Source organism: Agelaius tricolor, unplaced genomic scaffold (genome assembly GCF_023055355.1).
Source record: "Agelaius tricolor isolate 1412-34295 unplaced genomic scaffold, bAgeTri1.0.p SCAF_14, whole genome shotgun sequence".
NCBI classification, from domain to species: domain Eukaryota; kingdom Metazoa; phylum Chordata; class Aves; order Passeriformes; family Icteridae; genus Agelaius; species Agelaius tricolor.
The window spans coordinates 11,764,045-11,785,726 of NW_027269274.1; the positions used below are offsets into that span (position 1 = coordinate 11,764,045).

At 48.6% G+C, this 21,682-nt stretch overlaps 1 protein-coding gene across 1 annotated transcript; it reads left to right on the forward strand.

The window, feature by feature from the left end:
• The first annotated feature begins 17 nt into the window (after window positions 1-17).
• Window positions 18-19,324, forward strand: RAB7A (RAB7A, member RAS oncogene family). Its single transcript, XM_071439675.1, has 6 exons — window positions 18-155; window positions 14,983-15,043; window positions 16,128-16,254; window positions 17,023-17,241; window positions 17,729-17,857; window positions 17,989-19,324. The coding sequence occupies exons 2-6, from the start codon at window positions 14,991-14,993 to the stop codon at window positions 18,082-18,084; spliced, it is 624 nt and encodes a 207-aa protein (XP_071295776.1). The 5' UTR covers window positions 18-155; window positions 14,983-14,990; the 3' UTR covers window positions 18,085-19,324.
• The last annotated feature ends 2,358 nt before the right edge of the window (window positions 19,325-21,682 follow it).

The window sequence follows — 21,682 nt, forward strand, 5'->3', positions numbered from 1 at the left end:
GGTCACGTGTGCGGCGCGCGGTGACGCCGGGCCCCGTGAGCGGAAGTTGTCGGTGAGGCGGAAGCGAGCGCGGGAGGCGGCGGGGCCCATTAAAGCCGACGAGGCGGGCGGGGGGCGCAGCGATCGGGCTCGGGCCGCGGCGGCAGCACCACCAGGTGAGCCCGGCGGCAACGCGCGCTGCCTGCGGGGATGGGCGGGCGGCCGAGCCCCGGGCCGGGGGAGCCGCTCGCGGCCCCTCCCCGGCACCGGGGGGCCCGCGGCGGAGGCGGCGCTGTCTCGGTGCTCCCGGCCGGCTTTGCACCGGGGCCCGGCTCGTTTGCCCGCCCCGAGGCGGGCTCTGGTGGCCGCGCTGCCGGCGCCGAGCTCCCTGGAGCCGGGCCCGGCGCTGGCTCGGGACAATGCAGGGGGGTCTCCCCAGGCCCGGGCTCCTCCCCGAGGGCCTTTCCCAGGATGCGCGTTTGGCCAGGCCTTTGTGGAGCCTGCTCTGCGGAGCGGCCCGAGCGGTGCCTCCGGGCAGGGAGCGCTTTGTCTGGGGCCTCTGGAGCTGCTGTGGCTCCTTGCGAAGCCCGAAGAGGCTTCAGGGTGACCGGTGGGAGGGCGCTGGGTCGGGACGGTGAAACGCTGCTCGGGGGTCGGTGGGGAGCGCTTGTAACGTGAACCGGCAGCCCCGGGAGCGATTAAACTGACCGGAGAGGCGGCCGGCGAGACTGGCAGTTATTGCGAAAGGAGCTGTCGGTGTGTGTAAAGCCTGAGTCAGTGCTAAGAACTATTAGAGTGGATTTTAGAAGTGCTTTTGTCTGTGAGTGTATAATAAGGTAAATTAAGTGATAGATGCGTTATTAGTTTCCATATATATAGAGACTAATAAATATGGAAATGCCTGATGGTTGTACTTAAGACAGTTGCACTCCCTGTAAATAGAGGGCTTATTTTAGTAGCAAAAACGGCTGTCTTCATCTGAAGTAGGGTAGGTAACCTCAGCATCAAAATGTGTGTCTCACCTAGCACTCTAGGCCTTTTGTTCTCAAAGCTAGAAGTTTCAGCATTATCTCCTGGAAAACTCCAAATGTTTGCTGATAAGCAGAGCTGTTGTGGTCTGTATGAGGGTTTTATATGTAAACTGAGAACACATGACAGAATGAAGTCGTCGTCGTCCCCCCCCCCAGCTGTAAGCAAGCTGTTCTTTGTTTGACACTTGCCAGCATGGAACCTTCAAAGCTTCCAGTACTTGTCACTGGCTGGCCAGCTCTGGTCTCTGCCTAACAGTCTGTGTATCCATGTGGGTGTTGGGTTTGGGGAAGTGGAGATTCTCTTTTTAGGGGAATGGTATATAAGTAGCTGTGCCAGTGTTTTCCTGGCTGTGACAGCTGCAGCCTGGCTATGGTTCCAGTAGAACCAGGCTGCTGGAGTCAGTGTACCCGGCTCTCTCAGGAGCTGAATTTGAGGTTAAAGTGGGTGGAGTAATTTGAATATTCCTTGTTAAATAATCAAGGCTTCGTTGCTGTACTTACTCAGGAAGAACAAGTATACTTTTCTTTCCCCCTCTCCCTTGTGACTTCCAACAGCTGACTGAACACATGACTTGCCCTCCATGCACTAATGAGTGGACCCACCATGCCTGCCTGGCCTGAGCCTCAGAAGTAAAGCAGCTCTAATACTGTTAACTTTCAAGCACTGCCTTGCTTGTTTGGGGTGTGTGTTTGTTTGTTTTGGGTTTTATCTTTACTCTGTGCTGTTATGTTAATATCCTATGTCTGGTGTAGAAAGGCTGTTATGGGGCTAATCTGAGCCCTCAGTAAGGAAGACTGCTGAAATCTCATAGCAGTTTCTTGCTCTCCCAACCTGTAGTGTGAAATATAACTGAGAAGATGGAAGCTGTGTTTAGTGTTGTTCTTCCCTGTGGTGTCCTGCAGTGGTCCCTGTCCTCAAACTCAAATATCCTGATATTAGGTCAGCATGGGATCACAGAATATTCCAAGTTGGAAGGGGCACACAAGGATCACAGAAGTTCAATTCCTGGCTCTGTACAGGACACTCCCACATGTGCCTGAGAGTGCTCAAGTGCTCTTGAGCTCTGGCAGGCTTGGGGCCATGGCCACTTCTTTGGGGAGCCTGTTCCAGTCCCAGCCACCCTTTGGGTGAAGAACTTTTTCTCTGTATCCAGCCTAAACCTGCTTGACAAAGCTTCACACTGTTTTCTTGATCCTGTCACTGGTCACCTGAGTGAAGAGGTGGGGAACAGGACACCCTGAGTTGTACCTTCAGGGTGACAAGAATTTAAATAACTGTGTTGCAGAGTCTGCACTACAGGCATCCTGGCCCTTCTGTCAAAGCCAGGGAATCCAACTCTGAGTAGCACAGACATATTAAAACATTGATAAATCCTCAGCTGAAAGTGTAAAATGAACAAGCTCTGCTCTGAAGTGACCTGGGAAAGATATGACTTTGCTTAATTTGCTGATCAAAATGAAAGCTTGTGAGCAGGAGGGTTACCAGATTTATTTTCTGCAGTACCTTCTTAAAGCTCGTGTTTTATGATACTTGTGTTGGAAGGTTGTGAGAATTACCTGTTGGAGCAAATCTCTGGCAAAGCTTGTCCTTGAGGAAACATGACAATTACCATCAAACCATCTGTGCAAAACTATAAATAGCTCTGTCTCTAACATGTATGGGATTTTGGTCTGACTTCTGTGTGAAAATGAGACTACTTTATGCAGAACTTAACATTTGGCTGTAAACAAAATTGGCCGTGCTTGGTTAGGGTGTGTTTTTAAATGCTGCATTGTGAGAGAAAGTTTGCAGGTACCTGGCTTGAGAATAAGGGCTATGCAATAGGGCACTTGGATATTTGCATTCTCTGAAACTGGTGGATGATGTGGGCTCACAGGTACTTATTGTTGCATGTCCCTGCCTTCAGAATACAGCAATGTTGTTAGTAACTGAAGTAAATTGAACCTTTGTGAAATGAGTACAGGACCCTCACCTTGCATGTTGCCAGTGTTTCCTTATGTCTTCTGGGCTTCTCCTTGGCTGTGACCTGACCTGCTCTGAAGTCCCTGTTACTGGGCCCTGGTGGACCTAAGATTCTCTGCAGAGCTGTAGAGTAATTTAAAGATTGTTGCCTCTACAGAAGAGAGTCCAGCTAAGACCTTACCTAAGTGCTGAACTTGGTTGGGCGCTAGCATGTGCTGCTTGTCTGGCAGCAGTCTTGCACCCTTCAGATGCTGAAGTACTTCATTCTTGTACAGCATTGTCTTGATAATTGCAATTTAATTGCCTCATGAGTTAGAGTTGAGTTGGCTTCCCTCTGCAGCTTCCTAAAATGATCTTTTGTAGTTGCTGTGTAACAGTCTGCCTTCAGATATAGCTGTGACCAGAGATTGTGAGGATAAAAGTGTCTCTCTCTGCAGCACCAATCCAAACACAAGCTGTACATCTCAAAACTGAATTAGATATAGATAATTAATTGAATGACAGTAGTTGATACACCATGCTTATTTGTGCAGTGAGGGGCTCGATTAAAGGTCCCATATCTCTTTAAATGCACCTTGAATAAAGCTTGCAAATGAGCGTCCAAGGTCAGGAGCTGCCCACGTGCTGCTCAGAAATAGCAGGCGCTGAAGGGATACCCCTGTGTCACTTGGTTCCCCTCTGGCTCCTGGTGTGCTTGTTGCTTTTTGCTCCCTGTTGGTAGGGATGGGTAGGGATGCAGCTCTGGAGCCCAGCGTGCTGCTGCATTTTGTGCTGGCAGATCTGCCCTGGTGATGTCATCGCTGCTGCGAGCGCTGCTCCTGCTCCTCCTCCCCGGTGCCAGCAAGCAGCGCTCGCTCTGTGGGGGAAGCTTTGTCAACACTGCTGCTGCTCCCTCATGGCCAGTGACCCTGGGAAGGGAAGCAGGCTCATCAAGGCCACTGAAGTGTGTTGATTTGCAGCTTATCTCCGGTAGCCTTGGCTTCTCTTGCCAGGAAACCTGTTATTGAGGCCACAGCTGTCTTCATAGGGCAGTGAAGCTTCAGGACAGAGTGCACTGCCTTTGAGATGGGATTGAAGTGTAAACCTGTGGCACAGATTTCTCTCTGTATGATTTAAAGGCACTTGATACAGTGAGTGATTTGCTCTTTCTTCTGCATAACCACTTAAAATGACAATTTAAGGTGACTAATTGTGTCTAACTGTACTTGCATGAATTTCAAGCAGAAATTGTTAAATGAAATTAAATGTCAATTTAAAAAGCCCAGTATTTGTCTTGAGTCTGTCCTATATACTGTAGCTGTGGTCATTTGAGAGACAAGGTGGACTAGTGAAGTGGTGGACAAAAGTGGAGGCCAGTAACTGGAGCTGCCTTCAGAGCCAGCCTGCCTGGAGTACCTGGACCTTGGTTACTGGGCTGCCAGTTTATCTAACAAGTCTGTGCTGAGCCCTTGAACTCTTTCCAGCTGGAAGCAGAATCCTCTTCAAAGTAACCTGTCTGGTGCTTGTCTCCCTCAAGTGGGCTGAGTCACTCGGCTCCCAGACATGGATAATGATATCTGGAGTCCAAACTGGCACAGTGGTGACATTGTCTCCAGCATGAGCAGTGAGAGGGTTTTAGCTGAGACATGCCTGGGCCTGAACCTTTTCCCCTGCCTAACAAGATGCCATTTGCCCACAAAGTTCTCTTAATCTCACCATGCAAGTGAGGTTTTCATTGGACCTTTGTGGAGCTTCATCAAGAGAATAGGTGAAGTGGTAAAGTATTGATGCAGGATCTATGCAAGAGGTATGAGGGTATGAAGTATGAGTGTGAAACTGAATATCCACAGTATGAATTCCTTGTTAGCCACTGACTCAGCCGTGATGGCAAGCTACCTGTTGCATTCCCATTCTGGTACTGAAATACTTGTCCTTCCTGCTCTGCAAACCACATTAGCATAGTATTGAGTGTGTGTAGGATCAAGAGTTCTGCTCGCAGATCAAGGTGTAGTTCTTAGATTACAACCTGCCCCTAGAGAAAGCTTCCTCTCTAGAAGACTCGTTACTGACAACAGGACCTCCTGGAAGGAGGAGTAATGCTTTTGCCATTAGTGTTGATCTGGTGCTTCCCCACATCTGCTAGTAGGATCTCCCATCAGTATTTGTCCTTTCTCCTCTATCAAGCTTCTTATGCTGTAGGAAACACAATATTCACTCTCAGATCTGAGTATCAGGTGTAAGTTGCAGCCTCTGGCAGACCTCCTAAGGGCTGTCATTTGACTTGGTCAAAGTCTCCTTTCAGCTTCTTGTTTCCTGCCCAGCTTCTAGGAACTCTGGCAGCCAGGAGTGGATAAACAAGGCTTGTTTACCACTGACAAGGTCTAAGATCTGTGTTTTGCTTACCACTGCAAAAGTTATCTGTGTTTCTGAAACTGAAAGCAGGAATCTCTGAAAACTTAAACTGTAGTCAAAACTAGAATTAATCTGAGCACTTTAAAAAATACTGTCAGATATGGTAAAAATCTAACAACTCAACTGTTTGTCAGGGGCCTGGCTAACTTAGAATATTTCAAATTGGACAGCCTTATCTTCTGGACACATAGATTAAAAAAAAACAGCTGCCTCTGACTGTGTTTGTTTTATAGAAAGCAATAAGGGAGTTGTCACTCAGGGTATGGCCTGATGTGAGAACTGTGCCAGGCTCTTGATATTCATGTCAGGGTTACTAAAACTGTTGGGTGGCTCCACTATCTGAGTGCTGTGTGTCCAAAGGCCAGTAAACACCACTGTATAAACTGAGCTCTGTGAGCACTCTATCTGTGTTCCACTTAGTCCCAGATTTATTTTACTGGTTGGAAAGCTGTCCACCAAGGAGGCCGTGGTGGTAGAGGCATCATGGAAGCTGTGCTGGTGTAGCTGCAGTGCTGTGCGTAGGCAAGGCCCTTAGTCAAGACACATGGCTTGTTGCCTAGTGTCTCCCAGCAGCCAGCTATGTGCTCAACTCTCCTCCCACATCCTGAGATTGTCTCCCCCAGGGCAGAATAGGGGAAGTTAAACTTGCTCTGATAAAGGGGGAGGGGTGTTAAAGCAAGCATGCCTTTTCTTGTAACAGCTTTATCCTTGGGGGAAATCTGCTGGGAACTACCTGAAATCCTGTAGGATTTAACAGGGCAACTGCCTCTTACTGGAAGGCAGGGGCACAGCAACACTGATTCTTGACATGGTTTGAGCCTCCAAGAGAAGGTAGAAGATGATCTTGGGACACTTGCTACCGGTCTGTTAGGGTATGTGTGCCCAATCCTGAGAGGATATTTTGTGGTATAAGGGCCATTTAGCTGCTGGAGGAATCAGTGGACTAAAACTTCATGACTGGAAACATCCAGCTTTCAGTGAAGCTTCTGGGTTTGGCTTTTTTGTTAAGATGTCTTCCTCTAAGCAGAAGACTTCCACTTCAGCAGCCCTGGCTTGCTTTCTGGGAATCCTGGTCTTGTTAGTGTGTAGCATCAGCTTCAAAAGGATCTTTGTGGCCTCTTCTCCTGCCACAGCTGCAGTCTCCCATACCTGCTACCCTCTGTGGAGATGATGGGAATCATCCTCAGGTTGTTGAGGAGCAAAGTGATCCACCCAAGGTGGCTGCCCAGCATAGCTGGCTGCATCCCTGGGGACATTTTCTTCAGTCTCTTCCTTTCATTGCTTTGCCTCAGTGTGATTATCACTTGGAAGGTCCTGCATGTGCTCCTGTGATCTTAGGCTTGGCAGAGGCCTGGGTGTTGTTGTACTGTTCCTGCAGACAATAAGAAATGTCCTCCAGACCTTTCCCACTGCTCCTAAGCCAGTGTTGGTCTGCTTGAACATGGACAAGCATATGCTGTGGTGCTGTAAGCAAATGTGTTTTCATGCTTGTTCTGCTCCCACTCACAAACCATGTAGTCAGATCAGCATGATGCCTCCTCACAAGAAGGTGGCTGTTGTGATGTCTAAACCAGCAGAAATCAGATCAATTTTTGGCATTAGGGGTGGGATCTAGTCCTATGTAGTTTGGACTTTTCTAGGGTAGAGTCACAATTAATTATGGCAGCTTTACAGTCAAAAACCTGTTCAGATCCACAGCTAGTGTTTAAACTTTGTGCAGCATAGAACAACTCTCATCTGGAGAAATGCCAGGAGGTGTAACAGGCCTGTGAATCAGTGAGGCTTGGACTGAAGAGCTTGGCTTTGAGAACCCGGGCTTTGAGCCTAACTGATCATATGCATCAGTGCCTCTCAGGAATGCAGTGCTCTCCAAATCTCAGCCCTAAGGGAGCCACAGCTGAGCTGAGACCTCAGGCAGGGCAGACCCCTTCTCATGTGCAAGTCCTGCAATGTCAGTGCAGACACAGCTCCTACCAGTGGCATTGCTTCTGCCTTCCCTGTGTTGTCTGCACTCTGGCAGGCTGGATGTTGGCGTGTCTCCTTCCAGTGAGCCCTGAGTCCTTGCCCATGTAAGGGATGTGTGATAGAGCCTCCAGCTGAGGGTTGAGGGGATGTCTGAGGCAAGCTAAAACCCTACTACCACTGATAGGAGTGTGCAACCCAGCCCTGGCTCTGGAGCATCCTTGATCACACCAGGAATCTGTTATGCTCAAAACTGTTCCAAAACTTCCATTTCCCAGCCAGGTTTTCTGCCTGTTTCTCCAAGCTGCATGTTGCCCCATTGTTCTCTTCCTTTAGCACTGACCTGTTTTAAGGGCATGTTACCCATGAACAGGACACAGCAGAGTATTTGTGTAGGCCTGGTGTCAGCTCCATCTGGGAGCTTCTTCAGACCATGTCAGTTGGCTTTTAGCACTGTGTCACATTGGTTTGGTGCCTGTGTTGAAGTAGACAATGAACAGAACTTGAAGCCATGTGGCTGAGCTGCTATTGCTGGTTCCTAAGCTTCACTCAGTTCTAGAGCAGCTGCTCCAGCACTGGAGGCTGCAACTCTGCCCTCAAAAGGAGGTGGAAGCTTACTGCAGACAGATGTAATCTAAAAAGCTAATTCCTCTGGGATATTGAACCATGTTCTAAGGTTCAGTTTTGATCTGAGCCATGTCAGTGTGCTAGCAGGCATCTAAAGCTCCAGGCTGTTTTTCAGGAAGGTGAAGCTTTTGGCACAGGACTCTCAAAGGGGGGTGGGATGTACTGGACAGTGTATTTACACCTGACAGCTTGCAATATAATGTTTTACACAAGGTATCAAAAATTAAGTTGTAGCTGAGGCTTTCAGCTCCATGAACAGAGGTAGTTTCTGCCTCACAGGGCTGTCTGGGAAAAGTACCAACTGGACAGAAGCCTGCTCTTGGTGGAGCAGCTCAGCTGCCTGCTGAGCTGCTCCTCTTGAGGAGGGAATGAGGAGCTGTGCTTGCTTGAGCTTTTGGCTGGGTACCAGCAGGAGGAAATATATCGGTTAGAACAGCAACATAAACGTGTTGGGAAGAAGGAGGTGGAAATCAGTTTTTAGATGCTACTGTAGAACAGCAGCTAGAGTGTACCCTTCAGTGAAGCTGTCACAAGAATATCTTGCCAGGTGCTTTTGGTGTGGGCTCTACTTGAACTGACTGCTGCTCCATGGTGCATCTGCGAGGCCTGAAGGCACCTCTGATTGTATGGACTGTAGAGCCCATTGCCTCAAAAACAACCTATTTACAGGGAGCAGTTCTTGCAAGTTGTCAGCCCAAATTACAAGATGTTCCTGGTTTCCTTTTTAGACACAGCACGTGTCCCCACTAAATGTGAGGCTTTTCTCAATGGTATTTTCCAGTGAGCTGGGGAAGCTGAGCTCCTGATAGTCCTGTCATGGGAGTGGGAGAGTGCTGTCCTGCCTGTGCAGCCTTTGTCAGTGCAAGACTCAACCTGCTATTATAACTTCCTATGCCTCTGTAGTAGTGCTCACTGTGAGGATGCTGGATACATGTTCCACCTGTAGAGCACCTGGGTTTGGTAAGGAAGATATGCAGGCTCTGTGGCAGTCAAAAACATCAAAGGCAGCCACAATGCCTACATTGTGATATTCCTGGTTTCTTCCTTGAAGGCAGCTTGGCATCTCTTAAGCCATGTTGATATTAAATTAATAGCCCCTGCTGATTGTCTTCTGACTACTGCTGTGCTTTTGCCCAGCTGAAAAGACAGCACTTGTGTCACTCTTGGGAGAATGCAATGTTGGTATCTGTTGGTCTCAGATTTGTGTTGAACTGTTCAGGCAGTCATTTGTAGCTTTGTATTGGTTGATGCCTTGTTAGCAATATCTGTCTGACCAGCCAGTGGGAACCAAGCTGCTGTGAAATTGTAACTGGTAAAGCTTTTTCTGCCCCATCTGGGGCTCTGCTGCAGTTGGGGTTTGAGGCTTCAATACAAAGCGTGTCTGGACTGCTTGGACACTCTGCAACGAGGAACTGGGACTCTGGTTAACTAATGGCAATAATAGGCTATGCCTTTTTTCAGGATGAAGCCTTGCTTTTTCAGAGTAGCTGAAAAATTGGAGCAAATTCATGTATCTACTGAAAGGTTTAGCTAAAGCATGGCAAGGCGCAGTGTGACCATGGGGCAAGTGGTATGTGCCAGGTTGTTTGGTGTGCTTGGGCCTCTAAAAACAGGATAAACATTCAGTCACCATCTCATTTCAGTGGCTGAAGATTTAAGCAGACATAAGCCCTTGAGATGCCAAACATGCTAGGGAACTTGATACTTTTGAGAGGGAACTGGTTCAGTCTGACTGAGCTGGTCCTGAATAATATTTCCAGCTTCAGTTTCCTTGAAGAAATGCTGAACCCAGTGAGGGAGGAGGGAGGGAATAAAAATAGCTCTCTGTAGTACAGAGACATCCATGCAAGAGAACAGTGAGTAGAGGTGCTGTTTCTGTGTCAGAAGTGCACTTGGCTGCATTTTAGGACACTCTTCCCACATTTCAGGACAGAAGGTTCTTCCAGAGCACAAGCGTAGCTCTTGTCTGGTCACTGTGGTAGGCATGGTGCTGTGTGTGGTAGCCCCTAATGGACACCTGATCTGTCCACATCAGCTTCTTCATGGTTGGGTGTTTTTGCTAAAGGTCCTGTGGTATAGTGGGAAAGTGGAAGCTCTGCTTATCAGCCATGGCATCCAGAACAGAGCTGCAGTGCTTCAGGTTCAAATACACCTTTTTGTGGGATACCTGCTTTACTCTTGTGCTGCCTGCTGGGACAGGGAGCATAAGTAGGCATCCATAATTCTGAGTTTAGCTGTGCTTAATGCCTGCTGCCCTACCACTTTGTGCCTGGTTGGTGTGGTGTTAAATATTCCTGGCAAAGGACATAAGGATGAGATGTGCTGTCCAGCATCCTCACTTCAGCACTGAGCTGATTGCTGAGAAGGTGCAGGTGGCAGGCTGATAGCTGTAGTAACAGGGAGCTCCTGGTCAAACATTCCAGCCTCTATGGACATGTTAGGATTGTGATTCCAACTGTTCAATAGCAAAGCTGAAACAGTAAAGACTGCTCAGCAGCTTCAAAACTGGCATGGGTATGCTGCTGCTTAGGGAGCCTTGTCTTCCAAGGAGGTGAGATTCCCCTAGGGATGGATGCTTTCACACTAAAACTGTCCATGAGCCATTTAGAATATTCCTTTTGCAAGGCCTGCTTCTGTTAAAGCATAGCTAATCTGAGGTCTGGTGTGCCATCAATGCAAACTGCTACTGTTCCTTCTTGTACCAACCCAATTAATATTAAAATGCCTACATTGTGACTTGACACGTGAACATCTCTAAGGAATTTGTAACCCTCCATTTCTGCTTTGAGTTAAAGCAGCTGTCTTAATATAGCAAGGGAAAGGACAGTTGTAATGTGCTCTGAAGCAACAAGGGAAACCTAATTAGACTTGGCATAGGCTTTATTTGCTCTTGCATCTGAGCTGTAGAGCTATGAAGCTTCATAGCATGGGTTTTGACTTTCCCTTTCAGATTAGCTAAACCAGTGATGCTTGCAGTGTTAGCAATTTTCCCTTACTACTGCTGCAGGTGAGTGTTAAAGGTAATAACAGTATTGTGGGACAGTGTGCTATACCAGCTTAATTTCTTGAGGGTCAGCATATCATTAATGGCTTGTTTGCTTAGAGGATAGGCATTAAAAATGGAGTGGAAGGTTTCCTCTCCTGTATTAGAGACAGCTGTGTCATTTCTTTGGCACAGTTAAGCCAGGAGGAGGAGGAATGATTCTGGTGATCAGCCCTTGGCTGATGTGGAGTGTCTGGTGGCTCCTGAGCAGGGCTGGCTGGGTGTGCTGCTCTAGGCTGTGTTCTGAGCAGTCATGCAGATGACCTCGCTCAAAAGGATTTCATGTAGTGTGAAACAGAGCTGAGTCTTGGATCAAATCTTAACAAACAAGTTTTTCTTTGTGATACCTCTGAAAAAGGAAGTGTTTGTTCAGAAGTGCTCCTTGGACTGGACAGAAGCCCCATGTGAGCTCTCACACTGCCATCTGAAGGGTGTGTGCCTCAACAGGGTGCTGCTCTGGAGTAATTGTGTCAAATACCATAAGGCAAGACAAGCTGCATTCTATGGTGCAAAATACTCTTAGTGCTGAGTCAGTGGAAGCCCAGCCTATCTGAACTCAACCATTTTCTACAGGACCTGAGGATGTCTTTCCTTGTTGTACTGGGCAAGGAATAACTCTGAAGCCTTGGTCTGTTTATATCTGCAATAGAAGGTTATTAAAGGGGGCTTGGCCCATCAACTGACTGGGCTTCAAGGCAGTATCAGTCAGGCATTGATAGAGCAATGGTGTGAGACTGGGCAGTGTCCATGCTGGTCCCTGGCAGGGCTGCAGTTCCTCACTGTCCCACACCAAATACGGAGCTGCAGCAGCTCTTCCTGTGCTATGGCTCACATCCGTTGCATCACCTGGGATGGAAGCTGAGTGTCTCACCTGCCTGGTGTTGATGGGGCAGTGACAGCCCTTCACACTGCTGGGTAACCTGTCAGCTATGACAAGAAGGCAGTGGCAGCTCTGACTCAGCCTGACTTCCTGTGGCTGCTCAGCAGAGCAGTTTTCCCTCCCCTCATAGTGGAACTTCAGGCTATGTTGAACTTGGGAGATAAGCATGCAGTGTGATTTAGTGTTGCAATTTAGGGCTCTGCAAATCCCTCCCTAAGCACAAGAACTAATGCCAGCTTGTCCAAAGCTGCTTCGAATACCAGGAAGCTGTGAGCTGCAACAGCAAGTGATATTGGAAACACTCTGAGGAAAATAGAAGCAGTTCCCAGAAGCATGCTATGTTCTGGCACAGCCACTTCTGGGTGAGTTGTTTTCCTCTGTCCTGAGGAAATCGAGTGACTTGCACTGGACCTGAACCTATGCAGATGTTTTCGATGACAGTTCAGTGTACACAGCTGTCTTAAGGCTGTTTTAAAGCTCTCTTCACTTGCTTCTCGCTCCATCTGGGCTGCTTGTGCTGCACAAGTCTCTGGCTTGGCTGGCAAAAGTGTCACTTGTTATGTGCTTTGTGAACACAGGAGGTGCAGGCTTGAAGGGCCTTCTCTGGTCTGTTCTACCCGTGGCTACGGTGCGTGCATCTTGGCAAGAGCAGAAGGAGAGCTCAGTGTTGGTGCTGTTGACAACTTTCAGCTGGCTCTGTCCTGGTTAGCATAGCTGGGCTGTCAGCTGGATCGGTGAACCATGCAGCCCACTGGAAAAGTGAGGTGTTGACACTTGGAGAAGCTGTCCTCTACATGCTCTCTGGCATCTGCTAACACCCATGTAAGGGTGGCATCAGCCCTGTGGGTGACCTGTCACTGCTGCTCACTGCACAGCCCCTGGCTGTTATCTCCTCAGCACTGAGTCCTGTTTAGGTGTATCTCAAGGATCTCATGAGGTTATACAGGAAAAAAACCCAGAAGGGGCAAAGCCCAACTAGAACTTAATCTGACTACTGCTGTAAAAGATAATAAAATGTGTAAAGAGTGTTTTTGTACATTAGTAACAAAAGAGAGCAAAGAGGCATCCCCATCCTTTATCAGATGTGGAGGGAAACATAGTGATAAAGGCTGAGGAAGAGGCCTGCTACATGACTTCAACACACACTCAAGACTCAGTGGTTTTGTGGGTGGGTACTGAGGGAACTGGTGGAAGTGCTTCCTTAGCCCCTTTCAATCCAGCAGTTGTGGCTCCCTGGGGAGGTCCCAGTGCACTGGAAGTTAGCAAATGAAATGTGCATCTACAGGAAGGGTCAGAATCAGGAGGAGGATCTGTGGAAGGCCTGTTAGTGTGACCTTGGTGCCAGAGAAGGTTATGGAGCAGATATCTTGAATGCCACCATGCAACACGTACAGGACATGGGTGATCCCAGAGGCCTTTCCCAACCTAAACAACCCTGTGACTGTGAGGTGGGTCCAGTCCAAAAAGGTGTAGCTGTAGGTGCATCACTACAGTGGCTGCAGGAGTGCTCCTTCAGCTTCTGCAGCATCCACTGACAGCAAAGGCTAAAGCTCTCCATGTCTTCTAACGCTCAAAGCCTGAGATGATTAAGATGTTTTGCAACTGGGACTGCATCTAGTGAGAGGCTTTTACAGCCTGAAGCCTCCTGTAGTAGTGGGGTGAAATGGGTGTAGTTATCCAGTACCTAAGGCTGTTGTGTATCCCAGGAAGCACATAAGGATCAAGCTGCTTGAAGAGACATAAATCCCTGTTGTAGAAGCAAAGGCCTCCTTAGCTGTGAAAATCAGGAATAGCTCCTGAAGAGTAGGAGTTGTGTGCTGTAATGAATGTGGTATAGCAGGATGGGAATTTTAGGGTAGGCAAGTCCATACATAAGGGCTGAGTACCAAGTCCAGTTGTCAAGGATCTTTGGAGTCAAGTAGCACAGCTAAAGCCGTCCTGTGGCTCCTCTTGCTGTACTGAACGTGCAGGGCTCCCTCAGGAAAGCCAAGTCCTTGTGTTGTGGAGCAGGTCAGTACCAAAACAGGGTCTGTGATCTGATGCAGCACATAAGAGTGGCTGGCCCACCCCCTCCCCAGAGGTGTGGAGAAGGGCCTCAGGGTAGGAGGGGTGTGCTCAGCCACTGGACAGACCCTGTACTTGCTCTCACCATGCTAAAGAATATCCAGAAGTGTATTCAGGCCTGCTGCAGCTGATGAACTTGTAGCTGCCTCACTGGTCTGAAGGAGACCTGGGAGCAGATGAGTGTGGAACTCTGAAGCTCAGCTCTCTCTTTAATTGGATGCACCATTAGTGGCCAGTTTAGAGCCTCCTGCCTATGAAGTTTTGACAAACAAGTCATCATCTGATGGAGTGGATGGCCATCAGTGGGCTGAATGTTGAGGTTTGTCACTGTAACCTTATTACACCAAAGCTGAGGTGGCAGTAGTCAGCTTCCTGTGCCCTCAGAGAAGCCACAGTCTGGTAGCAGTTTGCTTTGTAATTCAGCTGCCCTGTGTGGCTGTTGCAGCTGCTTCAACCACATCATGTCCTTGGGATTTGGTTCTTTCACAAAACACAGCTGCTGGAGAAAGCTATCCCCTCTCCAAGCTCATGATGGAGGAAATGCTGCCTTTTTTTTTTTTTTTTTTTAATTATTTTTTGCTGGGAAACTACTGAACAGCACAAAAAAGCTTGAGTGTGGTATTAGACACATGCCTGCTTACCCCTCACTTTGTGGCATGTGTAAGAATTATTAATCTGTGTTGGGAGCTGGTATGATTTACTGCACTGCCTCAAGTCAAGGGAGATGGCCAGGGCTAGTGTATCTCCCAAATGGCCTGGAAATGGGATCCAGAAGGGTCTTGGTACAGTAAGTGACAAGTGCTCAGCTCATCTGGTATTAAATTGCCACTACTGGTCTGGCATGGCCCAGCCTGTGCGGTGGGCAGACACCTGGGCAGTGCTGAGCGTAGCCTTGAATTGGAGTCTGGTTTCAGGAGTGCTGGGCCCTGCCTGTCCCTGGCTCCTTGCTGGGAGTCAGGTTTCCCAGCCTCCAAACTTGCTGCTTGCTTTCTTGAGGAATGACATACTAATAGTTTGTGATGGGATTGTTCTTCCTTTCTAGTGTGAAAGATGACTTCTAGGAAGAAAGTGTTACTGAAAGTCATCATCCTTGGAGACTCTGGGTAAGTGGAAGAGCCTTTAAGATGCTAATCTGTATCTGGCTAGAGCAGTGCTCTTGACTAGTGGGAGCCTGGATGCACTGTAAGGAATCAGCAGTGCTGGGAGGAGAGATTTTCCAGCCCATGACAGCTGTGTTACCTCAGGTCTAAGAACTCTTCACTGCCCTCTGTCTTGAATGTGTCCTTGCAGTATCTTGAGGTCCTGCCACAATATTAAATGGGGAAAGTGTGGTGGGCAGGCCACTGGAGTAGCCGAGTGGATAACCTTCTGCAGGGAGGACATGTGCTGTTGGAATGAGTGTTTCACTTAAAAAAAAAATAAAATAAAAAACCCCAAAACCTCTAGTAAGCATTCTTAGGTGACTTCCTAAAGCTCTGTCAGAGACATAGTCTGTACTGAGCCATCTGCTTTGCTCCTCCTCGGGGCTGGCTGGAGCACTCCCCTTGGAGTGAAAGGCTTTGCTCTGTGCTCTCAGCAAGGAGTCTGCTCTGCTGTCACAGGTTGCTTGCTGTGCAGGCTGTAACCTGATTCCCATGACATAAGGTTTATTTATACTGCTGTCCCCAGCAAGCTGTTATTCAGGGAGTGTTTCTCAGCCACACAGAGGGCATGTGAGCCTCTAAGCTTGCTCTCTGGGGAGGATCTCCACCTCTGGGTGCCTAGCAGATGTGTTTGTGAGCTGTTGCCATCTGAGATCGTCTGCTTTTCCACCTCCTCCTTCTGCAGAGGCTGAAGATTACTGTTTGTGATGGGTTTCTCTGAAGCACTTCATCTTCTAAAATCACCTTCATGGTCATAATGTGAATGTGTGTTCCTTACCAAGGATCAGATTAGTGATGGGGAAGTGAAGTTTCTCAGGATGTAATCCTTTGTATCCTTGGGTAGCTAATGCTCTTATTCAGCTGGTGCCTCAGCATCTCTTGGTGTGCAAGCCCCTACTAGCAGAGGTGGGTGCTTCTTCCCTGGTTGAAAAGCCAGGAGGTTATGGGCAGTGAGGGGCACTGGAATGTTCTCTTAAGGGTGGTCAACTCAAACATTGTTGTAGAAGCAGCCTACCAAGTCTTTCTTTTTTGTGTTCCTGTGCAGGGTGGGAAAGACATCGCTCATGAACCAGTATGTGAACAAGAAATTCAGTAACCAGTACAAGGCTACGATAGGTGCAGACTTCCTGACAAAAGAGGTGATGGTGGATGACAGGCTAGTGACAATGCAGGTAAGGAGGGACCCTGCTGCAAGGGGTGCCATCACCCCACTTGTGTGGAAGCATCTGCTCTGGTGTAGGGATCAGTGTCCAGGGTGTGAGTCTTGTTTGCACTGAACTTCTGTTAGACATAAGTGCTTCTGGGCTTCTCTACAAATTTTTGCATGGGCTGAACAAGGGAATACAAAGATTAATCTGGGTTTAGCTAACAGCAGTGTTGTTAGGTCCTGTTTAAAAAACTGGATTTGGTACTGTCAGCAAACTAGGTCTTGTTAGAAAGATTCGCTTCCCTAGTGTTCAAGAACTGGAAAGGACTCCCTAGGTCAACCATTTGTGTCACCCCAAGCCTTATGGGTGTAGTGTTAACCTGCCAGCCTGCTTATGTCTCTGGTATCTGCAGCTTTCATCTCTCTGTGGTGAAACTGACTGCAAGGCAGCAAAAGCTGCAGCCATCACAGGAGTGTTTGAACTCTGCTGGTATCCAGGTGCATCCAAGCACTGCAGACAGGTCACCTGCTGACCCTAATACCCAAGTCCTGCTTGTCCAGGACAAGAATATGTCCCTGGCTGAGGCTGAATACAAAAAGGGTCAACTATCTTTAGAAGGTGTTTCTGGCTCCTGATGCTTAGTGCCTACAGAAATCCCTAAGCCTGCAGGTGCTGCTATCTGCCCAGCTGGGGACTATATATGCCTGGTGGGGAGTTTTGGAATGAATGCCCTAATTGCAGACTGACTGTGTCAGAGTAGAACTGGCTTATCTGCCCTGTCTTTTGCTCCAGATATGGGATACAGCAGGCCAAGAACGATTTCAGTCTCTGGGAGTTGCCTTCTACAGGGGAGCAGATTGCTGTGTGCTGGTATTCGATGTCACGGCTCCCAACACGTTCAAAACCCTAGACAGCTGGAGGGATGAATTCCTCATTCAGGCCAGTCCAAGGGATCCTGAGAATTTTCCTTTTGTTGTGCTGGGAAACAAGATTGACCTAGAAAACAGACAAGTGAGTACTGGGACTTACTAACCTCCTCTTAAGAAACTGCTGGAGTGGGAGACCTTGTAGAAACACAGGAGGGTTACCTGAGAAACAGGAGTGGGAGGTGCCTGAGAGTGGCTCAGATGTTGTCTGCCACCGGAGAAGGGTTTCTCCTGCCTGGAGAGGTCAGGCCCCTGTGCACAGCATGCTCCTGCCCACTGGTGGAAGGATTGCAGCAGCTTCCTGGGGAGGGAGGTGCAAGGAGAGGAGCTGCTTCTCCTCCCCCAGATGTGCTGAGCAGCTCCTATGGGAGCAAGCCAGTGCTCTGTGGTCTCCTTCCCCTGGGGCTGGGTCTGTCAGGTGATGGGAAGTGGTCTCCTGTGTTCTGTTTCAAGGCTGTGGCTTTGAGGTCAGAGCTGCTCAGGTTGGATGTGAGGGATCTCTGGCCTTGCCCAGAAAATAAAACCCCTCCCTGCATAGCAGAAGGCAGTGATGCTGTTCTCTGTCCACCCAGGTCACCACAAAACGAGCACAAGCCTGGTGCTACAGTAAAAACAACATCCCCTACTTTGAAACCAGTGCCAAGGAGGCCATTAATGTGGAACAAGCTTTCCAGACGATCGCACGAAATGCACTTAAACAGGTAGAGAGGGAAGCAGTGTGCAGCCCTGCCCCAGTGCTGTGGGCAGCCTGGGGCTCACCCCCAGCCTTGCCCAGCTCCTTGCATGCTGGGAGCTGTCTGCAGAGCATTAACTCCTCCTCCTCTCCCACTAGGAAACCGAAGTGGAACTTTACAATGAATTCCCCGAACCCATCAAACTAGACAAGACTGACCGAGCGAAGGCTTCTGCGGAGAGCTGCAGCTGCTGAGGGGAGTGGGAGGGGTTGAGCACAGTCCTTCACAAACAAATATCACACTTAGGCCTTCAAACACACAGCCCCTCTTCTGTGTTTAAAATGAAATTACAAAAAAAAAAAAATTGCATCTCCAGCTGCCAAAATCCACCCATCTCTCATGAGCATCTGAGTCCTGCACTTCAGAGCTCAGGTCCCCACACCATCCACATCACACTTCATGGTAACAGACCTTTCTCTTAGTTTAAAATGGAAACTGTTATGTATGTTTGGAACTGAATCTAATTCCAGGTGTCCAATGGAGAGAAACTGTTTACAGGTAATCTGTGTAACAAGTTACATACATTTTTAACTGTCTCGTGTTTTCCCCTGTGAAGGCTGCAATTGGAAAGGCTGATTACCCATAGTTCATTGCAAGCTCAGCACTCAGTCAGACTAGGTTGAGTTTTGTATGTATCTCTGTTAATGCTTGTTACTTTTAACTAATCAGATCTTTTTACAGTATCCATGTATTATGTAATGCTTCTTTAGGAAAAATCTTATAGTACATGTTAATATATGCAACCAATTAAAAATGTATAAATTAGTGTAAAATTCCTGAATTACATGTTCAAGTACTGAAACACAGGTTGTGTAGAAAGTGAGGAGGACACTTGTGACCTGCGGCGTGCTAGCAACACAGAGTCCAGATAGAGGCAGTATTCTGTACAGTAGAGATGAACTATGTAAGCCTTCTTGTTTTGAGGCCAAAAAGGCTTCATCTTCTGGAAAAATCTGTCTGGCTTCCTTGTATCTAAATTCTCAGATTTGCATAACAGCATTGATATGCACACTGGATTATTGGATTTAAAATTAAATACAGCTATGAAATGACCTCATTTGTTCACCTCCCCTACTGCTTAACTCCTGACATCCTGGAGCGAGCATGAGGAGCCAGAGCTGAGGTGTGCCTGTGGCTCTTTGTGCTGTGGAAGGAGCTCCCACTTGGGGTGTGGTAGCTGTTTCTTAATGAATGACCTGGACTATGAATCTTCCCTTTCTTCTTACTGACTGCTAATCTGGATTTTTGGTATGGAAAAACTTGGCAATCTAGTCCCTTTCCTCTCTTCCTTTCTTCCTGGTATTTGTTCTTGCATTTGTAGCTTGCTTAAATGGAGCCCTTCTACCTGTTTTCCAGAGGTCTACATTCTAGTACGTAGGCTGAGCTCTTATGTAAAGAAACAAACATGATGCCAATAAACTTAACAAGAACAAACCTTCTTGTTTACTCCTGTTTCTGGCTCTTTTTTTCCTCCACTAACATGCTTTCTTTCCTCTGTCTAGTCACCATCCCAGCAAGCCAGTGCCTGCTAACTGAAGGACATTTGTGCTTCTTCCTTACTATAAAGTTTGTGCCTTCCAGCTTGGTTTTTGAGAGAGGGGTGAGCCAGCCCTGCTTGCTTGGCTGGGGCACTGCTAGAGAGTTACCCCTCTGCTTCTCTGGAATCTGCTTCCAGGGGCAGGAATGATGCTGGATCAGATCCCTCGGAGCACAGCCCTGTTCTGGGTGTGTGTCCTGGACAGCCTCTGTGTTTTGGGACAGGCTCTTAAAGCTCTTGCTGCCCTCCCCTTGCAGAGGTTGTGTGAGCAGAGCAGGCTCAGCTCTTCCTGCTCCCCAGCAAGGCTGGCCTGGGCTTCCTTGCAGTGAGTTGAGGGCTTTTCTGTGCTCCAGCCTAGTCAAATAAAGCCTTTAATTTCTAAATGCTGGCTATGACCCTCTGCTTGCACTCAGCAAGGCTGAGCTGACAACTGTACCCAGAGGAAGATGGAAAACAGAGTTTAGTGAAATGAGGGCAGTTATTTCAAGAGCTTTCTAACAGTTTTTGTGCTCCATATCCTATTTTATAGTGCTGTCCTATCATACTTCTCTCACTTGACTGGGCTTTTGCTGTCCACATCAATCTCAAATAACTGCACTAGCAACGTGTCCTGCTGGGACCACTTTTCTGTCTGTGTGCTTTTTGAAAGACTTGGACCTTCTGCTCATCTTCATTTAAAGTGTTGCTCTGCACTTGTTTTCTGTGGACACAGCTGGAATGTGGAGCAAGCCAAGTTGGGGGAGGGGGGAACAACAACCCTGAAGTTCTTGGGGAAAGGAGATGGTCTGAACTTTGCAGCCCTCTGCCTGGTTTTGGGTGGTGGGGCTGAGCCCTCAAGCAACCCTGTGTTTAATGTCTTTCCAGTCAGATAAACTGGCAATAACCCAAGGCAGAGTGCTCCAGATGAAGTAGCACAGCTGTGGGGCTCCTTGCCACAGGATGCTATGGATGCTTAAGGGGAGGGGAGGATTCCATTTGCCACCTACATATCAATGTTTTTACAGGTGGGGATACACACAAGTGTACAAAAACCAGTACAGAAGGCAAGCAGCATGGGAACTGCTGCCCTGCTGTTACACTCAGGGCTGGTGGTGTCACAGATGGGGACTGGTGTTCTGCAAGAATCTCTGTCATCACTGTGCTCTGGAGAAGCCAGCTGAACTGACTATTGCTGCAGGGAACACACACACTTAAAACCACTCCCTGCACCTTTGGAGTCTCATGGCTTTTACTTTTGTGATGACCTCTGTTGCTGCTGCAGTGACAGTGGATGCAAGGGTGACTTGTTGCTGGGTGAATCCCAGAGGAAGCCTGGCCCTGGAAGAGGCTGAGGCATTCAGTTGGTGCATGAGCTCAGGCATGGTTTTCCTCTTTGCCCAAGTCCTGGCAGGGCAGAAGGAAGAGACCCAAAGAAGGAGCTTGGCTGGATGAGGGGAAGGAAAAGCCTCAGCCAGCTCAGGACTGCAGTGGGTGAAGCTGAGGAGGCGGCGGCAGGGCGGGGTGGGCAGAGCAGGCAGGTGCGGGGCTGGCAGCGGCTGCTCGCAGCAGGGCCGGAACGGCTCGGAAGGCAGCTGTGCTGTGTGATGTGCGCACATCAAAGCTGGGGAATCACACAAGCACATCTGTGCTGAGGGGCTGCGGGGGCAGCCGTGCCAAAGGGATTCCAGGCCGACCGCCGGCGCTGGAGCTGCGGAGCCTGGGGCGGGAGCGCTCCGCACGCCTTGGCAGCGGCTCCTGGCCGGGCTCTGGGGCTGGAGCTGCCCGGAGCCCCAGCAGCAGCCCCAGCAGGAGCCCTCCTGCCAGCCCAGGGCCTGCAGCCGCAGCGGGCTCGGTGCCAGCCCCGGCCCTGCACAGCTGGAGCCCCAAACGGCGGCACCGCCCCGGCCCCAGGTGTGCAGGGACACAGCCCGGGGCCCGCAGTTTGTGTGACACAAACACAGACGGGCTCGGGGTTCTGCAGGGACACCAAAGGAAATGTGTGACACAAACACACACACGGGCTCAGGTTTCTACAGGGACACCAAAGGGCTTTAGTTGTTTGCACACCCAAACACAGTTACACCAGCAGGAATGTGTGTGTGAAAAACGCCAATCACTTGTTTTTAAAATTTTATAAGTTTAATAGTAATAAAATGGTTATAAAAATAGTAATACAATTAGAGTAATAATAATTTGGACAAATTGAATTAGGACAATACGAGACAATAGAGACAAAGAGTTATGGACGTCCGGGTACCTTTTTCTGGGCAGCAGGA